At 40.0% G+C, this 21294-nt stretch overlaps 1 protein-coding gene across 6 annotated transcripts in view; it reads left to right on the top strand.

Moving 5' to 3' along the window:
• Positions 1–21294, top strand: part of LOC133631183 (receptor-type tyrosine-protein phosphatase mu-like) — a 578559-nt gene that overhangs the window by 179655 nt on the left and 377610 nt on the right. For all 6 annotated transcript variants that reach the window (XM_062023331.1, XM_062023329.1, XM_062023328.1 and 3 more), the window contains 2 exons: positions 4986–5101; positions 12340–12514. In XM_062023331.1, the coding sequence (XP_061879315.1) occupies positions 4986–5101; positions 12340–12514 (291 nt within the window). The remainder of the gene's footprint in view (positions 1–4985; positions 5102–12339; positions 12515–21294) is intronic.

Genomic DNA, 21294 nt, shown 5'->3' with positions numbered 1-21294 from the left:
TTGTTTTTGTGCGCTCCTCACCACACTAATGTTCTGTTTTATGTGCACACACCCCTGCACGAGAGTGTTGGTGTACACTTTGACTGCTGCTGTTATTCATTTCCAGTTGCATCTCTAAATCACAACAACCATGCGGCCCCGCAAGCGGGACAGATATGGCCTAAAATCTATGTGGCAGTAAATATTGCTGCCTCTTGCAAACAAGATACTGTGTATATATATCACCATATATTATTTGGTATATAAATAATCATGGGACAATTTCAAAATAGGTTACAAAGGCACCTAATTGGGCTTGTGACATATGCAGTGAGATATTGCGTCATTGCCGTCATTCCATGTGTATAATCACTCGCCATATAGATGATAATTGTCTATTACCTGACCGCTTCTATGTTAGCGACCTCTTTTTGTTTATAATGTATATTTTCTGCTGCAGCTGTTACATATACTTTAATATTCTACATGGTAATTGGGATTTGTAATATATTGTATATATTATATTATAATATAATATATCAGTATACATTATATACTGTACTTTAGGGTTGCACGGTATACCGGTATTAGTATCGTACCGCGATACTAATGGATCATTTTCGATACTATACCATCTCTGAAAAGTACCGGTCCGCCACCCCTCCTCGCCCGCGTCGAAGTCACGTCGTGTCATTGCTGGTTTTACGAGCAGGCGAGCATGTTCGGCAGCGCACAACACAGAGTACTTACAAGCAGACACAGTGTGTAGACAGAAAAGGGTGAACGGACGCATTTTGGCTTAAAAAGTAACGATAAAGGTGAAGTTATAACACTGAAACGCCCTCAGGAAGAGGTGCTTTAAGACATGGCTAGCTAGCTAGCGGCTAACGTCCAGCCGCCGTTGGCAGTGCTTTAGCTACTTCTAAATCACTAATCCTGGTCTCCACGGCGACACATAAAGTATCAGCTAAACATGCTTCACTACACACCGTAGCTCACCGGCATCAAAATGTAAACAAACGCCATTGGTGGATCTACACCTAACATCCACTGTAATGATACCAAGTACAGGCACGTATCTAGTCGATACTACTATGATTACGTCGATATTATTTGTCATCACAACATCTTCTTTCGTTTTTGTACAATGTATATTATGTTTATAGTATATACCGGCCGATAGTCGAACCTCAGATTCAAGAGGAGCAATGTGGATTCCGTCCTGGTCGTGGAACAACTGACCAGCTCTTTACTCTTGCGGGAATCCTGGAGAAGGCCTGGGAGTATGCCTATCCAGTCTACATGTGCTTTGTGGATTTGGAGAAGGCGTATGACCGCGTCCCCCGGGAGATCTTGCGGGAGGTGCTGAGGCAGTACGGGTGAGGGGAACCCAGCTGAGGGTCATCCAATCTCTGTACAACCAAAGCGAGAGTTGTGTCCGGGTGCTTGGATGTAAGTCGGATCCGTTTCCAGTGGGGGTTGGTCTCCGCCAGGGCTGCGCTCTGTCACCTATCCTGTTTGTGATTTTCATGGACAGGATTTCTAGGCGGAGTCGTGGCCATGGCGGAGAGGGTATACGTCTTGGGGGGCTAAAGGTTGCGTCACTGCTCTTTGCAGATGATGTGGTCCTGATGGCACCTTCGGTTCGTGACCTTCAGCTCTCACTGGATCGGTTCGCAGCCGAGTGTTCAGCGGCTGGAATGAGGATCAGCATCTCCAAATCTGAGGCCATGGTTCTCAGCAGGAAACCGATGGTTTGTACAGTCCGGGTAGGGGACGAGACTCTGTCCCAGGTGGAGGAGTTTAAGTATCTTGGGGTCTTGTTCACGGGTGAGGGAAAGATGGAGAAGGAAATCAGCCGGAGAATCGGAGCAGCCGGGGCAGTATTGCAGTCTCTCTGCCGCACTGTTGTGACCAAACGAGAGCTGAGCCAGAAGGCAAAGCTCTCGGTCTACCGAGCTATCTACATTCCTACTCTCACCTATGGTCATGAAGTGTGGGTCATGACCGAAAGAATAAGATCGCGGATACAAGCGGCCGAAATGAGTTTCCTCAGAAGGGTGGCTGGCATCTCCCTTAGAGATAGGGTGAGAAGTGCAGTCACCCGAGAGAGACTCTTGAGTAGAGCCGCTGCTCCTTGGCTTGGAAAGGAGCCAGCTTAGGTGGTTCGGGCATCTCGTGCGGATGCCTCACGAGCGTCTCCCTAGGGAGGTCCTCGTTGCACGTCCCACTGGGAGGAGGCCCCGCGGCAGGCCAAGGACCAGATGGGGGGATTACATCTCCTCTCTGGCCTGGGAACGCTTCGGGATCCCCCAGGAGGAAGTTGCTAATGTTGCTCTGGAGAGGGAAGTCTGGGGGTCTCTGCTGGAGCTGTTGTCCCCGCGACCCGAATCCGGATAAGCGGTTGAAGATGGATGGATGGATGGATTATGTTTATAAGCTCAGTAAATATGTCCCTGGACACATGAGGACTTTGAATGTATGATCCTGTAACAACTTGGTATCGGATTGATACCCAAATTTGTGGTATCATCCAAAACTATCAAATCAACTTTATTTATAAAGCACATTTAAAATGTACCACATGGGTAGCCAAAGTGCTGTACAATGGGCGGGTTAAAAGATAATACGAGAACCGAGCAAACACAACACAACACAAACACAACACGATAAAAAATAAATAAATAAAATCTAATAACATAAAAACAGGTTGACAGCAGGTGCATTATGGGACGCCATTGCAGGATGGACATCACTCAGTGTTAAAAGCCATGGATTAAAAGTATGTTTTTAAGAGAGATTTAAAAACAGGAAGGGAGGAGGCTTGTCTAACACTCAGAGGTAGGTCGTTCCAGAGCTTGGGAGCAGCAGCAGCGAAAGCTCTGTCGCCTCTAAGCTTCAGCCTTGTGTCAGGGACCGTCAGTAGCAGCTGATCGGCTGATCTTAGGGATCGGGTGGGGCAGTAAGGTTGAAGGAGGTCAGAGAGATATGTTGGCTCGAGGTCGTTTAGACATTTAAAACAAATAAAAGGAGTTTAAAATTGATTCTGTAACGCACAGGAAGCCAGTGAAGGGACGCTAATATAGGGGTGATGTAAAGTATCAAAAAACAGAAGAATAAGTGATTATTACATTTTAACGGAAGTGTAGACAGCAGATGTTAAAAGAGAAAGTAAGCAGATATTAACAGTAAACTACCGTAATAGAATAGATAGAAATAAATAATATAATACATAAATTAAATAATACAATACTTTCTGTTCTATTCTATTAACAAGTAGATTAATAATTCATATTCTACCACTTGTCCTTAATAATGTTGACAAAATAATAGAATGATATATGATACACGAAAGGGACAAGTGGTAGGAAATGGATGGATGGATGTTACTGCATACGTCAGCAGACTAATTAGGAGCCTTTGTTTGTTTACTTACTATTAAAAGACAAGTTGTCTTGTATGTTCACTATTTTATTTAAATAATTAACTGCAATAAGAAACATATGTTTAATGTACCCTAAGATTTGTTGTTAAAATAAAGACAATTATGCAATTTTTTTGTGGTTCCCTTTATTTAGAAAAGTATCAATTTATCGAAATAATTGTAGTACCCGTACCAAAATAATGGTATCGTTACAACACTACTGTATATATAATATGTAAACATTATGTTATATTTTTAGTCTACTTTATACCTTTTGTTTTCGCCCTCTTTTTGTGCCCTTGTGTGCACGATCCTTTCCATCCTTACCCTTTCCATCCTTTTTAACTGAGCTACTGTGTGGAACAATTTCCCTTGCCACGGAGGCCAGCTGCTGGGTCGGCTCTCTTGGTTGCTTTGTTGGGTCTGCTCCTGTCTCTGGCCATGCTCCCCCAGCAGACGATGGCGTGGAACACCGCAGAGGCCGCCACAGCGTATATGTTTTTGTTTGTTCTTTTTACTTTTGTAGCTGCATTGTTTACCTGTATCTCACCTTTTTTGTAAGGGGCGCCGGAAGTCGGCAGACCCGTCAGCGATCCTGTTCTGTCTCCCTGTACTGTTTGATCCTGTTCTGTCTCCCTGTAATGTTTGTCTGATCTTGAATGGGATTGTGCTGAAAATTTTAAATTTAAATTTCCCCTCGGGGATTAATAAAGTATTTGTGATTCTGATTCTGTATGTAGACATGGCTGGTTGGATCAGCTCTGCACTTTTAATGTCCTTTGTGTTAAAGTTCAAGTACCAATGATAGTCACACACACACTAGGTGTGGTGAAATTATTCTCTGCATTTGACCCATCACCCTTGATCACCCCCTGGGAGGTGAGGGGAGCAGTGGGCAGCAGCGGTGGCCACGCCCGGGAATCATTTTTGGGGATTTAACCCCCAATTCCAACCCTTGATGCTGAGTGCCAATCAGCGAGGTAATGGATCCCATTTTTATAGTCTTTGGTATGACTCGGCCGGGGTTTGAACTCACAACCTACCCATCTCAGGGCGGACACTCTAACCACTAGGCACACATGCTTATGTGTGCTATGGTTATGAGGTTTTTTCCCCTTGGCCTCAGCCTGGACCCCCTCTCCAGGGGTCCAGGCTTTCGCCTTTTGAAGGGTACTGTAAAAACTGTAAAATTGATCTTGAAAGTCCTTAAAAAGTGCTTGGTTTTGGCCATGGAAAAGGTGTACGAACCCTGATAAATTTAAGTCAACCACCGTAAACATGTCAAGCAGCCCTTTGAGACACTCGTGATTAAGGGCTTTATAAATCAACTTTGATTGATTGACTTTGAAGTCTGTGATTTGTTTAAATTCTTCCGATACATTCTAGTCAAATGTCTGATAGCGAGCTAAGAAACATGCGAGTCTGACGTTCAACTTTGGCAGTTGGGAGACCCGTCAGCGATCCTGTTCTGTCTCCCTGTAATGTTTGTCTGCTCTTGAATGGGATTAATAAAGTATTTGTGATTCTGATGTAATCTTGCCTAAATTGAACGCCTCCCACCTGCTTTTGTTTCCTTCCTCAGTGAATACGCCACACTTCTTGACGATAAAGGGCGTGGAAGTGAACGCTGGGCAGACCGCGTCTTTTCATTGCACCGTCAACGGACGTAAGCGGGACAATTTTCGCCTCTGGCTTCAGGTGAGCGAGACTTTCTCCATTTCCCCGCATTGAAAGTTGTTTTCCCTTTTGAATATTAGGAAACGTCTCACGTTTTTGGAACTAGATTTGAAACTGTCAGAATAATTGTATCTAAGTTATCACAAAACTTTGTGTTTCAATGAGTTCCCAGCGGGAAGACAAAAGCTGTCTTTGATCCTACCAAGAAGAAGGCTGGTAAAACTCCACTGTGTAGGATGGGAAGCAACATGAAGGCGTCGGTTTCTTTGATGTATTGTAATCCACAGGAAGATTTCTAGATCTACAAAGCGTAGAGGAGGCAGGGCCTGACTCCCCTCCAGGCACCTTTTCTTTGAACTGTTTTGTGACCGAGGGCGACGGCTGTTTACAACCTTTTCTTTGAACCGACCTTTTCTTTGAACTGTTTTGTAACCGAAGGCGGCGGCTGTTTACGACCCCCGTCCCTTGAGAAACAGCAGTTGCCATGTAATCAGAGGAGGCGTACAATCTTTCGTCAGAGCGTGGTGAGACACTGTGCAAGGGTACAGGTCTACGCGTTTCTCCTCAATTGAGCCACATTTATTTGTGTCTCTGTTTAATTCCTTGCGTCTTGTCTTGTTTAATAGATGTCATCAGTGTTTGAACCTGACAGAAACTAACTATGGATATCGTACAATAAGTCAAATGTAATCCTTTTTTAGTAGCAGTCATCTATCAAGGGTGATGGGTCAAATACAGAAAATAATTTCGCCACACCTAGTGTGTGTGTGACAATCATTGGTACTTTAACTTTAATTGGTGAAAAATATGATATGGGTGAGACATTAAGAGACATTTTTTTCTTGGAAGAAGTACGAGTGCCAAGTGGAAGTGTTTGACGCTCAAGTCGTGACATTCCCACATTGCTTCATTGGATCCTGGACAGAACCGTCATGGGGATTACAGGTGTCAGCTCACCGCTGTGTGCTCTTAACCCACATAGACGTAGGTTCTAAATCCGAGCCCCACAGCCACCTGGGGTTGACCTTCTCCCTGACCACAAAGGTAGTGCACTTGACAGCTCCACAGAGGTGGGTAGAGTAGCCACAAATTGTACTCAAGTAAGAGTACTGTTACTTTAGAGATTTATTACTCAAGTAAAAGTAAGGAGTAGTCACCCAAATATTTACTTAAGTAAAAAGTATGTTGTAAAAGAACTACTCAAGTACTGAGTAACTGATGAGTAACCTGTTCGTTTAATGATGACGGCAACAAATAATGCACAAAAACATAAAAATAGCAATGAGCAAATTCAGAGCCAGGAATATCTCTTAAAGGCCTACTGAAAGCCACTACTACCGACCACGCAGTCTGATAGTTTATATATCAATGATGAAATCTTAACATTATAACACATGCCAATACGGCCGGGTTAACTTATAAAGTGACATTTTAAATTTGCCGCTAAACTTCCGGTTCGAAACGCCTCTGAGGATGACGTATGCGTGTGACGTAGCCCGACGAACACGGGTATGCCTTCCACATTGAAGCCGATACGAAAAAGCTCTGTTTTCATTTCATAATTCCACAGTATTCTGGACATCTGTGTTCGTGAATCTGTTTCAATCATGTTCATTGCATTATGGAGAAGGAAGCCGAGCAAGCAAAGAAGAAAGTTGTCGGTGCGAAATGGACGTATTTTTCGAACGTAGTCAGCCACAACAGTACACAGCCGGCGCTTCTTTGTTTACATTCCCGAAAGATGCAGTCAAGATGGAAGAACTCGGATAACAGAGACTCTAACCAGGAGGACTTTTGATTTGGATACACAGACGCCTGTAGAGAACTGGGACAACACAGACTCTTACCAGGATTACTTTGATTTGGATGACAAAGACGCAGACGTGCTACTGTGAGTATGCAGCTTTGGCTTTTTTTTGCGTATGTACGTAACTTTTTTAAAATATATAAGCTTTATGAACCTTGGGTTAGGTGAACGGTCTTTTGGGCTGAGTGATTGTGTGTGTTGATCATGTGTTTGAATTGTATTGGCGTGTTCTATGGAGCTAGGAGCTAGCAGAAGAGCTAGGAGCTAGCATAACACGTACCGTACCGTACGTGCGCGTCACGTACGTAACTTTTTAAAAATATATAAGCTTTATGAACCTTGGGTTAGGTGAACGGTCTTTTGGGCTGAGTGATTGTGTGTGTTGATCGGGTGTTTGAATTGTATTGGCGTGTTCTATGGAGCTAGGAGCTAGCAGAGGAGCTAGGAGCTAGCATAACAAACACGCAGGTGTTATTATGCAGGATTAATTTGTGGCATATTAAATATAAGCCTGGTTGTGTTGTGGCTAATAGAGTATATATATGTCTTGTGTTTATTTACTGTTGTAGTCATTCCCAGCTGAATATCAGGTACCGTGAGTATGCAGCCTTGGCTGCTAAACATTCGATAACTTGACCGTATGTGCGCGTCACGTACGTAACTTTTTAAAAATATATAAGCTTTATGAACCTTGGGTTAGGTAAACGGTCTTTTGGGCTGAGTGATTGTGTGTGTTGATCAGGTGTTTGAATTGTATTGGCGTGTTCTATGGAGCTAGGAGCTAGCAGAGGAGCTAGGAGCTAGCATAACAAACACGCAGGTGTTTTTATGCAGGATTAATTTGTGGCATATTAAATATAAGCCTGGTTGTGTTGTGGCTAATAGAGTATATATATGTCTTGTGTTTATTTACTGTTGTAGTCATTCCCAGCTGAATATCAGGTCACCCCCGCCTCTCACAGCATCTTCCCTATCTGAATAGCTTCAACTCCCCACTAGTCCTTCACTTGCACTTTACTCATCCACAAATCTTTCATCCTCGCTCAAATTAATGGGGAAATTGTCGCTTTCTCGGTCCGAATCTCTCTCACTTCATGCGGCCATCATTGTAAACAATAGGGAACTTTGCGTATATATTCAACTGACTATGTCACGCTACTTCCGGTAGGTGCAAGCCTTTTTTTTATCAGATACCAAAAGTTGCAATCTTTATCGTCGTTGTTCTATACTAAATCCTTTCAGCAAAAATATGGCAATATCGCGAAATGATCAAGTATGACACATTGAATAGATCTGCTATCCCCGTTTAAATAAAAAAAATTCATTTCAGTAGGCCTTTAAGCAACTAAAACAATAATATATATTAAATAATAATACATTAACATAAAAAAAATTAAGGCAAGTTGAGCCACAATAAGTTAACAGCACCATAGGCTCAGTAGGCAGATATTACAAAGGAAAATAACAAGTTAGCCTTTACGCAAACCATAAACTGATAGGTGTGGTCTGCACCTGGGAACACACTGTGCACTTCTGATTGCTGTTTCTATGCATGCGTGTGTATGTGTGCGACTGTGTGTGTGTGTGTGTGTGTGTGTGTGTGTGTGTGTGTGTGTGTGTGTGTGTGTGTGTGTGTGTCTATGAGGCTGCAGTGCGTTAATAAATGTCCCCACACGATGTACATTTGACAGTGATTCATAGCAGGGAAGCTAACGGTGACAGCCAAAATATCTACTAACGTTACTTACCGCCATGTGCTTCCTCAAATTTGACGTTGAGTTCATGTAAGCTGAAATGTTCACTTGTTTGGGGAGACACATATGACAACGCAGTACATAACTGTTTTTTTGGTTGTCTGAAGCGCATACTTGCCAACCCTCCCGTTTTTAGCGGGAGAATCCCGGTATTCAGCGCCTCTCCCGACAACCTCCCGGCAGAAATTTTCTCCCGACAAACTCCCGGTGTTCAGCCGGAACTGGAGGCCACGCCCCCTCCAGCTCAATGCGGACCTGAGTGGGGACAGCCTGTTCTCACGTCCGCTTTCCCACGATATAAACAGCTTGCCTGCCCAATGACGTCATAACATCTACGGCTTTTAGAGAGTAGAGTGCACAACTGCGCACACAACAAGGAGACGAAGCAGAAGAACGAGGAAGTTACAGACATGGCGACGCCGTCGACGAGCAAGATGAAGAAATACGCTTGCAAGTTCCAAAACGAATGGAAACAAGAATTTCAGTTCATCCAGGACAGTTCGAAGGGGAAGGGGTATGTATGTTGCCTGTACATTTTGTAGAACAGACTTCTCCATTGAACACGGTGGCCGAAATGATATACTCATTCATGAAGTTAAACAGGACAATGCTGCCATCTACTGGATAGCCTTCGGAACACTGAAATTCAAGTATTTATTTTATTTATATGTATAATAAAATACATATATATATATGTATGTATAGCTAGAATTCACTGAATGTCAAGTATTTCATATATATATATATATATATATATATATATATATATATATATATATATATATATATATATATATATATATATATATGTGTATGAAATGCTTGAGTTGGTGAATTCTAGCTGTAAATATACTCTCCTCTTAACCACGCCCTAACCACGCCCCCCACCCTCCCACCTCCCGATATCGGAGGTCTCAAGGTTGGCAAGTATGCTGAAGCGTGAACATCGATTTTATGTGAGGCCAGGGGTGTTTGCATTCGTTGTTGTCTCTGCCATTGTTGTTGTTGTTTATGTGCAGTTAATCATGTGACCGCCTGGCTCTGTTTGATTGGTGAAACGGAGTCAAACGTCACCAGTGACTGCATTTGATTGGTGGAACGCAGGCATGCGATAGATCCTACTGTGAAGGTCTGTCTGACAAACCAAAAACAAACAAAGCGTGCATTAACAGATCGATAAAAATCAGTAGCGAGTAGCGAGCTGAATGTAGATAAATGGAGCGGAGTAAAAGTGATGTTTCTTCTCTATAAATATACTCAAGTAAAAGTATGTTGCATTAAAGGCCTACTGAAAGCCACTACTAGCGACCACGCAGTCTGATAGTTTATATATCAATGATGAAATCTTAACATTGCAACACATGCCAATACGGCCGGGTTAACTTATAAAGTGACATTTTAAATTTCCCGCTAAACTTCCGGTTGAAAAGGTCTATGTATGATGACGTATGCGCGTGACGTCAATGGTTGTAACGGAAGTATTGGGACACATTGTATCCAATACAAACAGCTCTGTTTTCATCGCAAAATTCCACAGTATTCTGGACATCTGTGTTGGTGAATCTTTTGCAATGTCTTTAATGAACAATGGAGACTGCAAAGAAGAAAGTTGTAGGTGGGATCGGTGTATTAGCGGCTGGCTGCAGCAACACAACCAGGAGCACTTTGAGGATAGCAGACGCGCTATCCGACGCTAGCCGCCGACCGCATCGATGATCGGGTGAAGTCCTTCGTCGCGCTGTCGATCGCTGGAACGCAGGTGAGCACGGGTGTTGATGAGCAGATGAGGGCTGGCGTAGGTGGAGAGATAATGTTTTTATCATAGCTCTGACGAAGTCCCGTAGCTAAGTTAGCTTCAATGGCGTCGTTAGCAACAGCATTGCTAGGCTTCGACAGGCGGCACAGCATTAACCGTGTGGTTACATGTCCAGTGTTTGGTTCGGTGTGTCCTGATAGTAGTATTGTTGATCTGCTGTCTATCCTTCCAGTCAGGGGCTTATTTCTTTTGTTTCTATCTGCATTTAAGCACGATGCTATCACGTTAGCTCCGTAGCTAAAGTGCTTCACCGATGTATTGTCGTGGAGATAAAAGTCACTGTGAATGTCCATTTGGCGTTCTGGACTCTCATTTTCAAGAGGATATAGTATCCCAGGTGGTTTAAAATACAAATCTGTGATCCACAATAGAAAAAGGAGAGAGTGTGGAATCCAATGAGCCAGCTTGTACCTAAGTTACGGTCAGAGCGAAAAAAAGATACGTCCCGCACTGCACTCTAGTCCTTCACTCTCACGTTCCTCATCCACAAATCTTTCTTCCTGGCTTAAATTAATGGGGTAATCGTCGCTTTCTCGGTCCGAATCGCTCTCGCTGCTGGTGTAAACAATGGGGAAATGTGAGGAGCCTTTCAACCTGTGACGTCACGCTACTTCCGGTACAGGCAAGGCTTTTTTTCAGCGACCAAAAGTTGCGAACTTTATCGTCGATGTTCTCTATTAAATCCTTTCAGCAAAAATATGGCAATATCGCGAAATGATCAAGTATGACACATAGAATGGATCTGCTATCCCCGTTTAAATAAAACAAATTCATTTCAGTAGGCCTTTAAAACTACTCTTAGAAGTACAATTTCTCCCAAAAGTTACTCAAGTACGGGGGTCATATGCGGCTCTTTAGCGCCGCCCTTGTGGCTCTCTGGAGCTTTTTCAAAAATGTATGAAAAATGGAAAAAGATGAGGGGAAAAATATATATTTTTTATGTTAATATGGTTTCTGTAGGAGGACAAACATGACACAAACCTCCCTAATTGTTATAAATCACACTGTTTGTATTAAACATGGTTCACGGATTCGAGTATTTGGCGAGCGCCGTTTTGTCCTACTTATTTTGGCGGTCCTTGAACTCACCGCAGTTTGTTTACATGTACAACTTTCTCCGACTTTCTGGGACGCGTTTTATGCCACTTCTTTTTCTGTCTCATTTTGTCCACCAAACTTTTAACGTTGTGCATGAATGCACAAAGGTGAGTTTTGTTGATGTTATTGACTTGTGTGGAGTGCTAATCAGACATATTTGGTCACTGCAAGCTAATCGATGCTAACATGCTATTTAGGCTAGCTATATGTACATATTGCATCATTATGCCTCATTTGTAGCTATATTTGAGCTCATTTAGTTTCCTTTAAGTCCTCTTAATTCAATTTATATCTCATGACACGCTATCTGTATGTAATATGGCTTTAAATTTTTTGCGGCTCCAGACACATTTTTTTTTAAATTTTTGGTCCAATAGGCTCCTTCAACATTTTGGATTGCCGACCCCTGCTCAAGTAGATGTAACAGAGTAAATGTACCGCGTTACTACCCACCTCTGCAGCTCCAGACCTTTCCTGGCGGTAACGCTAACAGCCGCCGCCGTCTGTGGAAAAAACACGGCTGTGAGGTCCTGTTCAAGAAATCACGTCCTCATTAGTGCGAGAGCTGCAAAAACAAACATTAGGCCGAGTCTCTCCTGATGACAGCGGCGAAGAAACATTTCTAATGAACAAAATGCACCACCCGTCTGCCTGCTGGGAGGGCCGACAGCTGCTGTTTGCACTCTGATTAATACATCGCCGGCTATGATACACCGAAAAAACCTGAAAATGTGGTGATTGTGCAGCACACCATGTCAAGTCTGCTGGTGTTGTGTCCAAACAGGGCATGGGTGGACGGGAGGCCCCCATGAAGACCACCAAACCTTGGAACAACCGCCGCTTCATCGGCACCTTCGATGTGGAGAACACCACCAAGGGCGACTCGGGACGCTACCGCTGCATCGTGCACTCGGACAAAGGGGTCGGGGTGTCCAACTATGGAGAGCTGATCATAAAGCGTGAGTACTGATCCAGGGGCCCTAAACACTGAACGTCAACATCTAGTCCACCACGGTGTGAACCACTCAAAAATGCATGAAAAGTTTCCTAGATCCAAGTGAATATATATATGAAATACTTGAGTTGGTGAATTCTAGCTGTAAATATACTCTCCTCTTAACCACGCCCCCAACCACCCCCCAAAACCCCCACCCTCCATACCTCCCGATATTGGAGGTCTCAAGGTTGGCAAGTATGTCTATACACCTATGTAGATATTGCACCAAAAAGCAGACATTTGCAGCTAGAATAGTCATTTACCACATTAGCAATGTATAGAGCAGGGGTCACCAACGCGGTGCCCGCGGGCACCAGGTAGCCCGTAAGGACCAGATGAGTAGCCCGCTGGCCTGTTCTAAAAATAGCTCAAATAGCAGCACTTACCAGTGAGCTGCCTCTATTTTTTAAAATTGTATTTATTTACTAGCAAGCTGGTCTCGCTTTGCCCGACATTTTTAATTCTAAGAGAGACAAAACTCAAATAGAATTTGAAAATCCAAGAAAATATTTTAAAGACTTGGTCTTCACGTGTTTAAATAAATTCATTTATTTTTATTTTTTTACTTTGCTTCTTATAACTTTCAGAAAAACAATTTTAGAGAAAAAATACAACCTTAAAAATGATTTTAGGATTTTTAAACTTTTTACCTTTTAAATTCCTTCCTCTTCTTTACTGACAATTTAAATCAATGTTCAAGTAAATTTATTTTTTTATTGTAAAGAATAATAAATACATTTTAATTAAATTCTTCATTTTAGCTTCTGTTTTTTCGACAAAGAATATTTGTGAAATATTTCTTCAAATTTATTATGATTAAAATTCAAAAAAATGATTCTGGAATATCTGTAGAATCAAATTTAAATCTTATTTCAAAGTCTTTTGAATTTCTTTTAAAATTTTTGTTCTGGAAAATCTAGAAGAAATAATGATTTGTCTTTGTTAGAAATATAGCTTGGTCCAATTTGTTATATATTCTAACAAAGTGCAGATTGGATTTTAACCTATTTAAAACATGTCATCAATATTCTAAAATTAATCTTAATCAGGAAAAATTACTAATGATGTTCTATAAATTATTTTTTTAATTTTTTCAAAAAGATCCGAATTTGCTAGTTTTTTCTCTTCTTTTTTTCGGTTGAATTTTGAATTTTAAAGAGTCGAAATTGAAGATAAACTATGTTTCAAAATTCAATTGTCATTTTTTTCGTGTTTTCGCCTCTTTTAAACCGTTCAATTAAGTGGAAATATCTTTAATTATTAATAATAACATAGAGTTAAAGGTAAATTGAGCAAATTGGCTATTTCTGGCAATTTATTGAAGTGTGTATCAAACTGGTAGCCCTTCGCATTAATCACTACCCAAGAAGTAGCTCTTGCTTTCAAAAAGGTTGGTGACCCCTGGTATAGAGTGTATTTCTTTCAAGTTAAGACTAGTTTAAAGTTATCTTCATTGAAAAGTACAGTGCTTTTCCTTCCAAAATAAGGACATTTACATGTGACCCCAAACTTTTGAACGCTAGTGTATTTTGAGGTTTATGGTGTTTCCCTCCTATTTTGGTGGCTTTTCCTGTTTTGTTGGTATTTTCCTGGAGCAGTTTCATGTCTTCCTTGAACACTATTCCCCGCACCTGCTTTGTTTTAGCAATCAAGATGATTGAAGTTGTTGCTATCCTTCTTTGTGGGGACATTGTGGATTGTCATGTCATGTACAATCAACCAGTTGGGTGTTCCAACAGGACAATGACCCCAAACACACGTCAAAAGTGGTAAAGGAATGGCTAAATCAGGCTAGAATGAAGGTTTTAGAATGGCCTTTGAAAGTTCCGACTTAAACGTGTGGACAATGCTGAAGAAACAAGTCCATGTCAGAAAACCAACAAATGTAGCTGAACTGCACCAACTTTGTCAAGAGGAGTGGTCAAGTGGTCAACTAGAAGCTTGTGGATGGCTACCAAAAGTGCCTTATTGCAGTGAAACTTGCCAAAGGACATGTAACCTTTTTTGAGCCAAGGCACTTTTTTTGCGTTGATAAAATGCGGAGGCACACCACCAGCAGACATCATTAAAAAACGAAACTCAGTTGACAGTAAAAAGTCGTTGTCGCAATTGTTGGATATGACTTCAAACCATAACCAACTATGTATCAATATAGCTCTTGTCTCAAAGTAGGTGTACTGTCACCACCTGTCACATCACACCCTGACTTATTTGGACTTTTTTGCTGTTTTCCTGTGTGTAGTGTTTTACTTCTTGTCTTGCGCTCCTATTTTGGGGGCTTTTTCTCTTTTTTTTGGTATTTTCCTGTAGCAGTTTCATGTCTTCCTTTGAGCGATATTTCCCCGCATCTACTTTGTTTTAGCATTCAAGACTATTTTAGTTGCTTTTTTATCCTTCTTTGTGGGGACATTGTTGATTGTCATGTCGTGTTCGGATGTACTTTGTGGACGCCGTCTTTGCTCCACAGTAAGTCTTTGCTGTCGTCCAGCATTCTGTTTTTGTTTACTTTGCAGCCAATTCAGTTTTAGTTTCGTTTTGCATTGTCATCCCTAAGCTTCAATGGCTTTTCTTAGCGGCACTTGCCTTTTGTTTATTTTTGGTTTAATCGTTAGATACCTTTTTACCTGCACACTGCCTCCCGCTGTCGTCTCCGTGTTGTGATCACGACAAACATCTACAAAGCAATTAGCTACCTGCTGCCACCTACTGATATGGAAGAGTATAACACGGTTACTCTGCCGAACTCTAGACAGCACCGACACTCAACAACAACACATCATTTGCAGATTATATTTACTGCTTTGCAAAAAAATATTTTTAACCCAAATAGGTGAAATTACATAACCTCCCACGGCACACCAGACTGTATCTCACAGGGGTTGAAAAACACTGAGCTACTATGGGAGTGTAACAGTACGTGTATTTGTATTGAACCGTTTCGGTACGGGGGTTCCGGTTCGGTACGGAGGTGTACCGAACGAGTTTCCACACGGACATATTAAGTAGCGTAACATACGTTGTGTAAACAATGCACACCGAGGCACAACACACGGCATGCTAGCAGCTAACGGGCTACGATAGACTGACCATACGTCCTCTTTTCACCGTACATGTCCTCTTTTGCGGAGCTGTCAGGGCGGAGTTTCTTAAATGCCTCAAATGTCCGGCATTTTGAGTTAGGGTTGCGTGTATTTTCAATGTACGTTCAGGGTTAAGAAGGGGTTAAAAACAAAACAAACAGCAGCATTGGTGAGGGAGGGGCAGAGACAGAGAGAGAGAGAGAGAGTTATGATAAACGCGCATGCGTCGCCAGGCTCTGCTTTTTATCCATAGATTTATCACATTTAATTTTTTATTATCTATAGCAGGGGTGTCAAAAGTGTGCCCCGGAGGCCATTTGCGGCACACAGCTAATGTTTTAAAGGCCCACGGCACATTCTAAAAATACTATTCAAATCAACAAAAACATAACAAAAGTGAAATAAAAAAGCTTAACAGTTAAATGTAATTTAGAAAAAGTTGCAATGTTGACTAATAAAACAAAGCTGTTTTATTTTCTTTCAAACTGTCATTGCTCAAAACATAATATTGAATCAAAATCAATGTTATTATGAATTATTGACCTATCCAAGGTTCCCATTACTTCACATCAAATATTACACTAAGAAAAATATTTTTAGTGGAAGATTTTGCAAATTTGGCAAAATGAGTCGGAATGCGCACAGGCTAATTTTGAGCTACAGGCAAATAAGTGAAAAAAATGTATCTTGGTTGAAATTTGAGATTTTCACAAAAATGAGTCCATAAAGCCACAATCTAGCGATCCCAATCATGGAGATAGCAAGAAAACATCATAAATCACCTTCATTTGAAGGTTTTGTATGAGGTATGTCTTCAGAAATGAGTCCTTTGTGTTAAAATTCCTTGAGAAAATGAAGTGTTTTCAACGCTCACTCGCGGCAATAAGGGGGAATCCCCCTCGCCATATTTGCTATCATTGTGACGCCAAGTTGACCTACTTTCTAAAAATGAGCATGGAATTCCCGATGACGCCATTCTGAACCAATAGAATTCGAGTTCTTAAACCTGTCCCGACGTAAACAAATCCGGCTTGTTGCTAAGCGGTCGCTGTGAGGCGTACCCTCATTGGTTGAATCACCCCGCGCGGTGCATTGTGGTATCATGGCTGCGCCCTGATGAAAAACAACACAGTAATTCCAGCGGAATATTTGGTGAAAAAAGGTGATTTTCAAACATTTAATTATTATTATTGTGGATAAGTTAGAGTGTTTTACATTCCGTAATGGACTTAGAAGGTGGAGAGGGTACACAGGCGCTTGCAAGTGCGCTAAATTCACTGGCGAATCTTCTTAGTGCTGCTGGTCAGGAATATTACGGACAGCTGACCAGCTGACAAACTGACCAGTCAACTAAAAAACTGTGACATAACAGTGTTGACATGTTTGTACATAACCGTTTTCAATAGAGTTGAATATATATTTTTCCTTTAGACATGGGATTTGACTTTAATTGTACCAATATTTGGTGTTGCTACAAGGACTTTTAAGGTATGGTTGCTATGGAGTTTAGTTTTGGAACATTCTGTTCTGGAACGGTAAACTTAAAGCTGTTTTTTCTCAAAACGGACCCTCAAACTTGGACGACTTCAATCGGATGTAACTCGGTCATTTTCTGTCCAATTCCAACAAACCATATATCATTTTGAAAGTCTTTAGATGGAGAATGTGGAAATAACAATAACTCCGTATTTAAAATGTCCTCATTGTGACTCATTTTGCCAGCACAGGTCACAAATAACCCAAAAATGTATATTTTGTTGTGTACCGAAAATGAACCGAACCTTGACCTCTAAACCGAGGTACCGAACAGTCATTTTGGTGTAGCGTTACACCCCTATGAGCTACAGTATACATAATGTTGAGAATGAGGTAGAAAGATGCAGTATATAGACACATTTTCTGCACCCAAATGACCTCCAGGCAAAGTCAGCGGCAGATAAACAGGAAGTGCTGCATAAATGTCCTGCGGGGCACTTCTAAAACACCAGCTTTTTTTTTCTTTTTTTTTTTATGGTGATTTGTTATCCCGAGGACTTTTCCCCTGTAAAGGCCGTCCTTGACAGAGCACAATGGCGCTTTAAAAGATCACAAAGGCGAGCGGCGGCAGGGTTTACAGTAGCCTCACTGATGTTTGACTCCTGCAGTCGTTGGATATGAATTTATGGAGTCTGCAAGGCCTCACTTTCCTATAGTCCGGTAATGGCCTTCTATATTTCTTCACCTCAATCTTCTCCGTGTGCTCTCAATTGAATTTACTGCCTCTCTCTCTTTTTTTGTGTGTGTCTCCAAGCTTTATGTGATTGATAGTTTTAATCCTGGTGCTCCAGATCGAGGTCTGTCCATCACGGCGGAATGGCCCGGCACAGACACAACAGAGCGGGGGGGTGGAGAGCGCCGTGAGCATCGGGGAGGTTTTGCTCAAAGGAAATTTAATGACACGCTACCATTGAGAAGGCTCTCAAAATAACCTCCAGCTTTAAAATAAAAAAAGCACCTTTTCATCCTTGCACTCGCACGCCGGGCTGGCTACACCGCAAAAAGTGAAATCTAAGTAAGATGAAATATGTCAAATAAGGCTGATATTTGCTTATTTTCTGTCTGATAAGATCATTCTTCTCACTAAGCAGATTTGATGTTAGAGTGTTTTACTTGTTTTAAGTGTCTAAATGATGTCAGTAAGATATTACAGCTTGTTGCTGAGATTTGATGAGCTATATTGAGTAAAACATGCTTGAAACTAGAATATCAAGTGTTGTGTCATCAACACTCACAAGTAGAGATAAATGCGTTAAAATTTAATATTGGAAATTATCGGTATCGTTTTTTTTTATTATCAGTATCTTTTTTTAAATTTTTTTTTATTTTTATTTTTTTATTAAATCAACATAAAAAACACAAGATACACTTACTATTAATGCACTAACCCAAAAAACCTCCCTCCTCATTCACACAAAAGGGTTGTTTCTTTCTGTTATTAATATTGTGGTTCCTACATTATATATCAATATATATCAATACAGTCTGCAAGGGATACAGTCCGTAAGCACACATGATTGTGCGTGCTGCTGCTCCACTAATAGTACTAACCTTTAACAGTTAATGTTACTCATTTTCATTAATTACTAGTTTCTATGTAACTTTTTTTATATGGTTTTACTTTCTTTTTTATTCAAGAAATTGTTTTTAATTTATTTATCTTATTTTATTTGATTCATTTTTTTAAAAAGTACCTTATCTTCACCATACCTGGTTGTCCAAATTAGGCATAATAATGTGTTAATTTCACGACTGTATATATCGGTTGATATCGGTATCGGTTGATATCGGTATCGGTAATTAAAGAGTTGGACAATATCGGCATATCGGATATCGGCAAAAAGCCATTATCGGACATCCCTACTCACAAGTATAAAACTGCTTTTTTTAAGTAATCATTTCTTATTTCCAGCATGAAAAAAAAATCATGACTTTGACACAATTGTGTCTCATACTTAAAACAGATGACAGCCAAATGGACTTTGCGGTTTTATTTTCAATGAAACAATAGAAAGTACGTACACTGCAAAAAATCAGTGTTCAAAAACAAGAAAAAAAAAATACAAAAATGAGGAGTATTTTACTTGAATTAAGCAAAATTATCTGCCAATAGAACAAGAAAATTGGGCTTGTCAAGACTTTCCAAAACAAGTCAAATTAGCTAACCTCAATGAACCCAAAAATAGCTTAAAATAAGTATATTCTCACTAATAACAAGTGCACTTTTCTTGGTAGAAAAAAAAGAGACCTTTTTGCTCAATATGTTGAAAAATATTCTTAAATGAAGTAAATGCTAGTGCCATTATCTTGACATAATGATATGTGCTCGGCATCAGGATTATTTTGTTCATGCTTGAAGTAAGAAATTATTACTTTAAAAAAGTAATTTTATACTTGTGAGTAGAGATGTCCGATAATACCGGCCTGCCGATATTATCGGCCGATAAATGCTTTAAAATGTAATATCGGAAATTATCGGTATCGTTTTTTTTATTATCTGTATCATTTTTTTTGTTGTTGTTGTTTTTTTTTATTAAATCAACATAAAAAACACAAGATACACTTACAATTAGTGCACCAACCCAAAAAACCTCCCTCCCCCATTTACACTCATTCACACAAAAGGGTTGTTTCTTTCTGTTATTAATATTCTGCTTCCTACATTATATATCAATATATATCAATACAGTCTGCAAGGGATACAGTCCGTAAGCACACATGATTGTGCGTGCTGCTGCTCCACTAATAGTACTAACCTTTAACAGTTAATTTTACAAATTTTCATTAATTACTAGTTTCTATGTAACTGTTTTTATATTGTTTTACTTTCTTTTTTATTCAAGAAATTGTTTTTAATTTATTTATCTTATTTTATTTGATTCATTTTTTTAAAAAGTACCTTATCTTCACCATACCTGGTTGTCCAAATTAGGCATAATAATGTGTTAATTTCACGACTGTATATATCGGTTGATATCGGTATCGGTTGATATCGGTATCGGTAATTAAAGAGTTGGACAATATCAGCATATCGGATATCGGCAAAAAGCCACTATCGGACATCCCTACTCACAAGTATAAAACTTACTTTTTAAAGTCATCATTTCTTATTTCCAGCATGAAAAAAAAATCATGGCTTTGACACAATTGTGTCTCATAATTAAAACAGATGACAGCCAAATGGACTTTGCTGTTTTATTTTCAATGAAACAATAGAAAGTACGTACACTGCAAAAAGTCAGTGTTCAAAAACAAGAAAAAAAAAATACAAAAATGAGGAGTATTTTACTTGAATTAAGCAAAATTATCTGCCAATAGAACAAGAAAATTGGGCTTGTCAAGACTTTCCAAAACAAGTCAAATGAGCTAACCTCAATGAACCCAAAAATAGCTTAAAATAAGTATATTCTCACTAATAACAAGTGCACTTTTCTTGGTAGAAAAAAAAGAGACATTTTTGCTCAATATGTTGAAAAATATTCTTAAATGAAGTAAATGCTAGTGCCATTATCTTGACATAATGATATGCGCTCGGCATCAGGATTATTTTCTTCATGCTTGAAGTAAGAAATTATTACTTTAAAAAAGTAGTTTTATACTTGTGAGTAGAGATGTCCGATAATACCGGCCTGCCGATATTATCGGCCGATAAATGCTTTAAAATGTAATATCGGAAATTATCGGTATCGTTTTTTTTATTATCGGTATCAGTTTTTTGTTGTTGTTGTTTTTTTATTTTTATTAAATCAACATAAAAAACACAAGATACACTTACAATTAGTGCACCGACCCAAAAAACCTCCCTCCCCCATTTACACTCATTCACACAAAAGGGTTGTTTCTTTCTGTTATTAATATTCTGCTTCCTACATTATATATCAATATATATCAATACAGTCTGCAAGGGATACAGTCCGTAAGCACACATGATTGTGCGTGCTGCTGGTCCACTAATAGTACTAACCTTTAACACTTCATTTTACTACATTTCATTAATTACTAGTTTGTATGTAACTGTTTTTATATTGTTTTACTTTCTTTTTTATTCAAAAAAATGTTTCTAATGTATTTATCTTATTTTATTTTATAATTTTTTTTAAAAAAAGGACCTTATCTTCACCATATC

This window comes from Entelurus aequoreus, linkage group LG16 (assembly GCF_033978785.1).
Source record: "Entelurus aequoreus isolate RoL-2023_Sb linkage group LG16, RoL_Eaeq_v1.1, whole genome shotgun sequence".
Taxonomy (NCBI): domain Eukaryota; kingdom Metazoa; phylum Chordata; class Actinopteri; order Syngnathiformes; family Syngnathidae; genus Entelurus; species Entelurus aequoreus.
The sequence above is the reverse complement of the archived record's forward strand: the minus strand, read 5'-3'. Positions and strand labels throughout refer to the sequence as shown.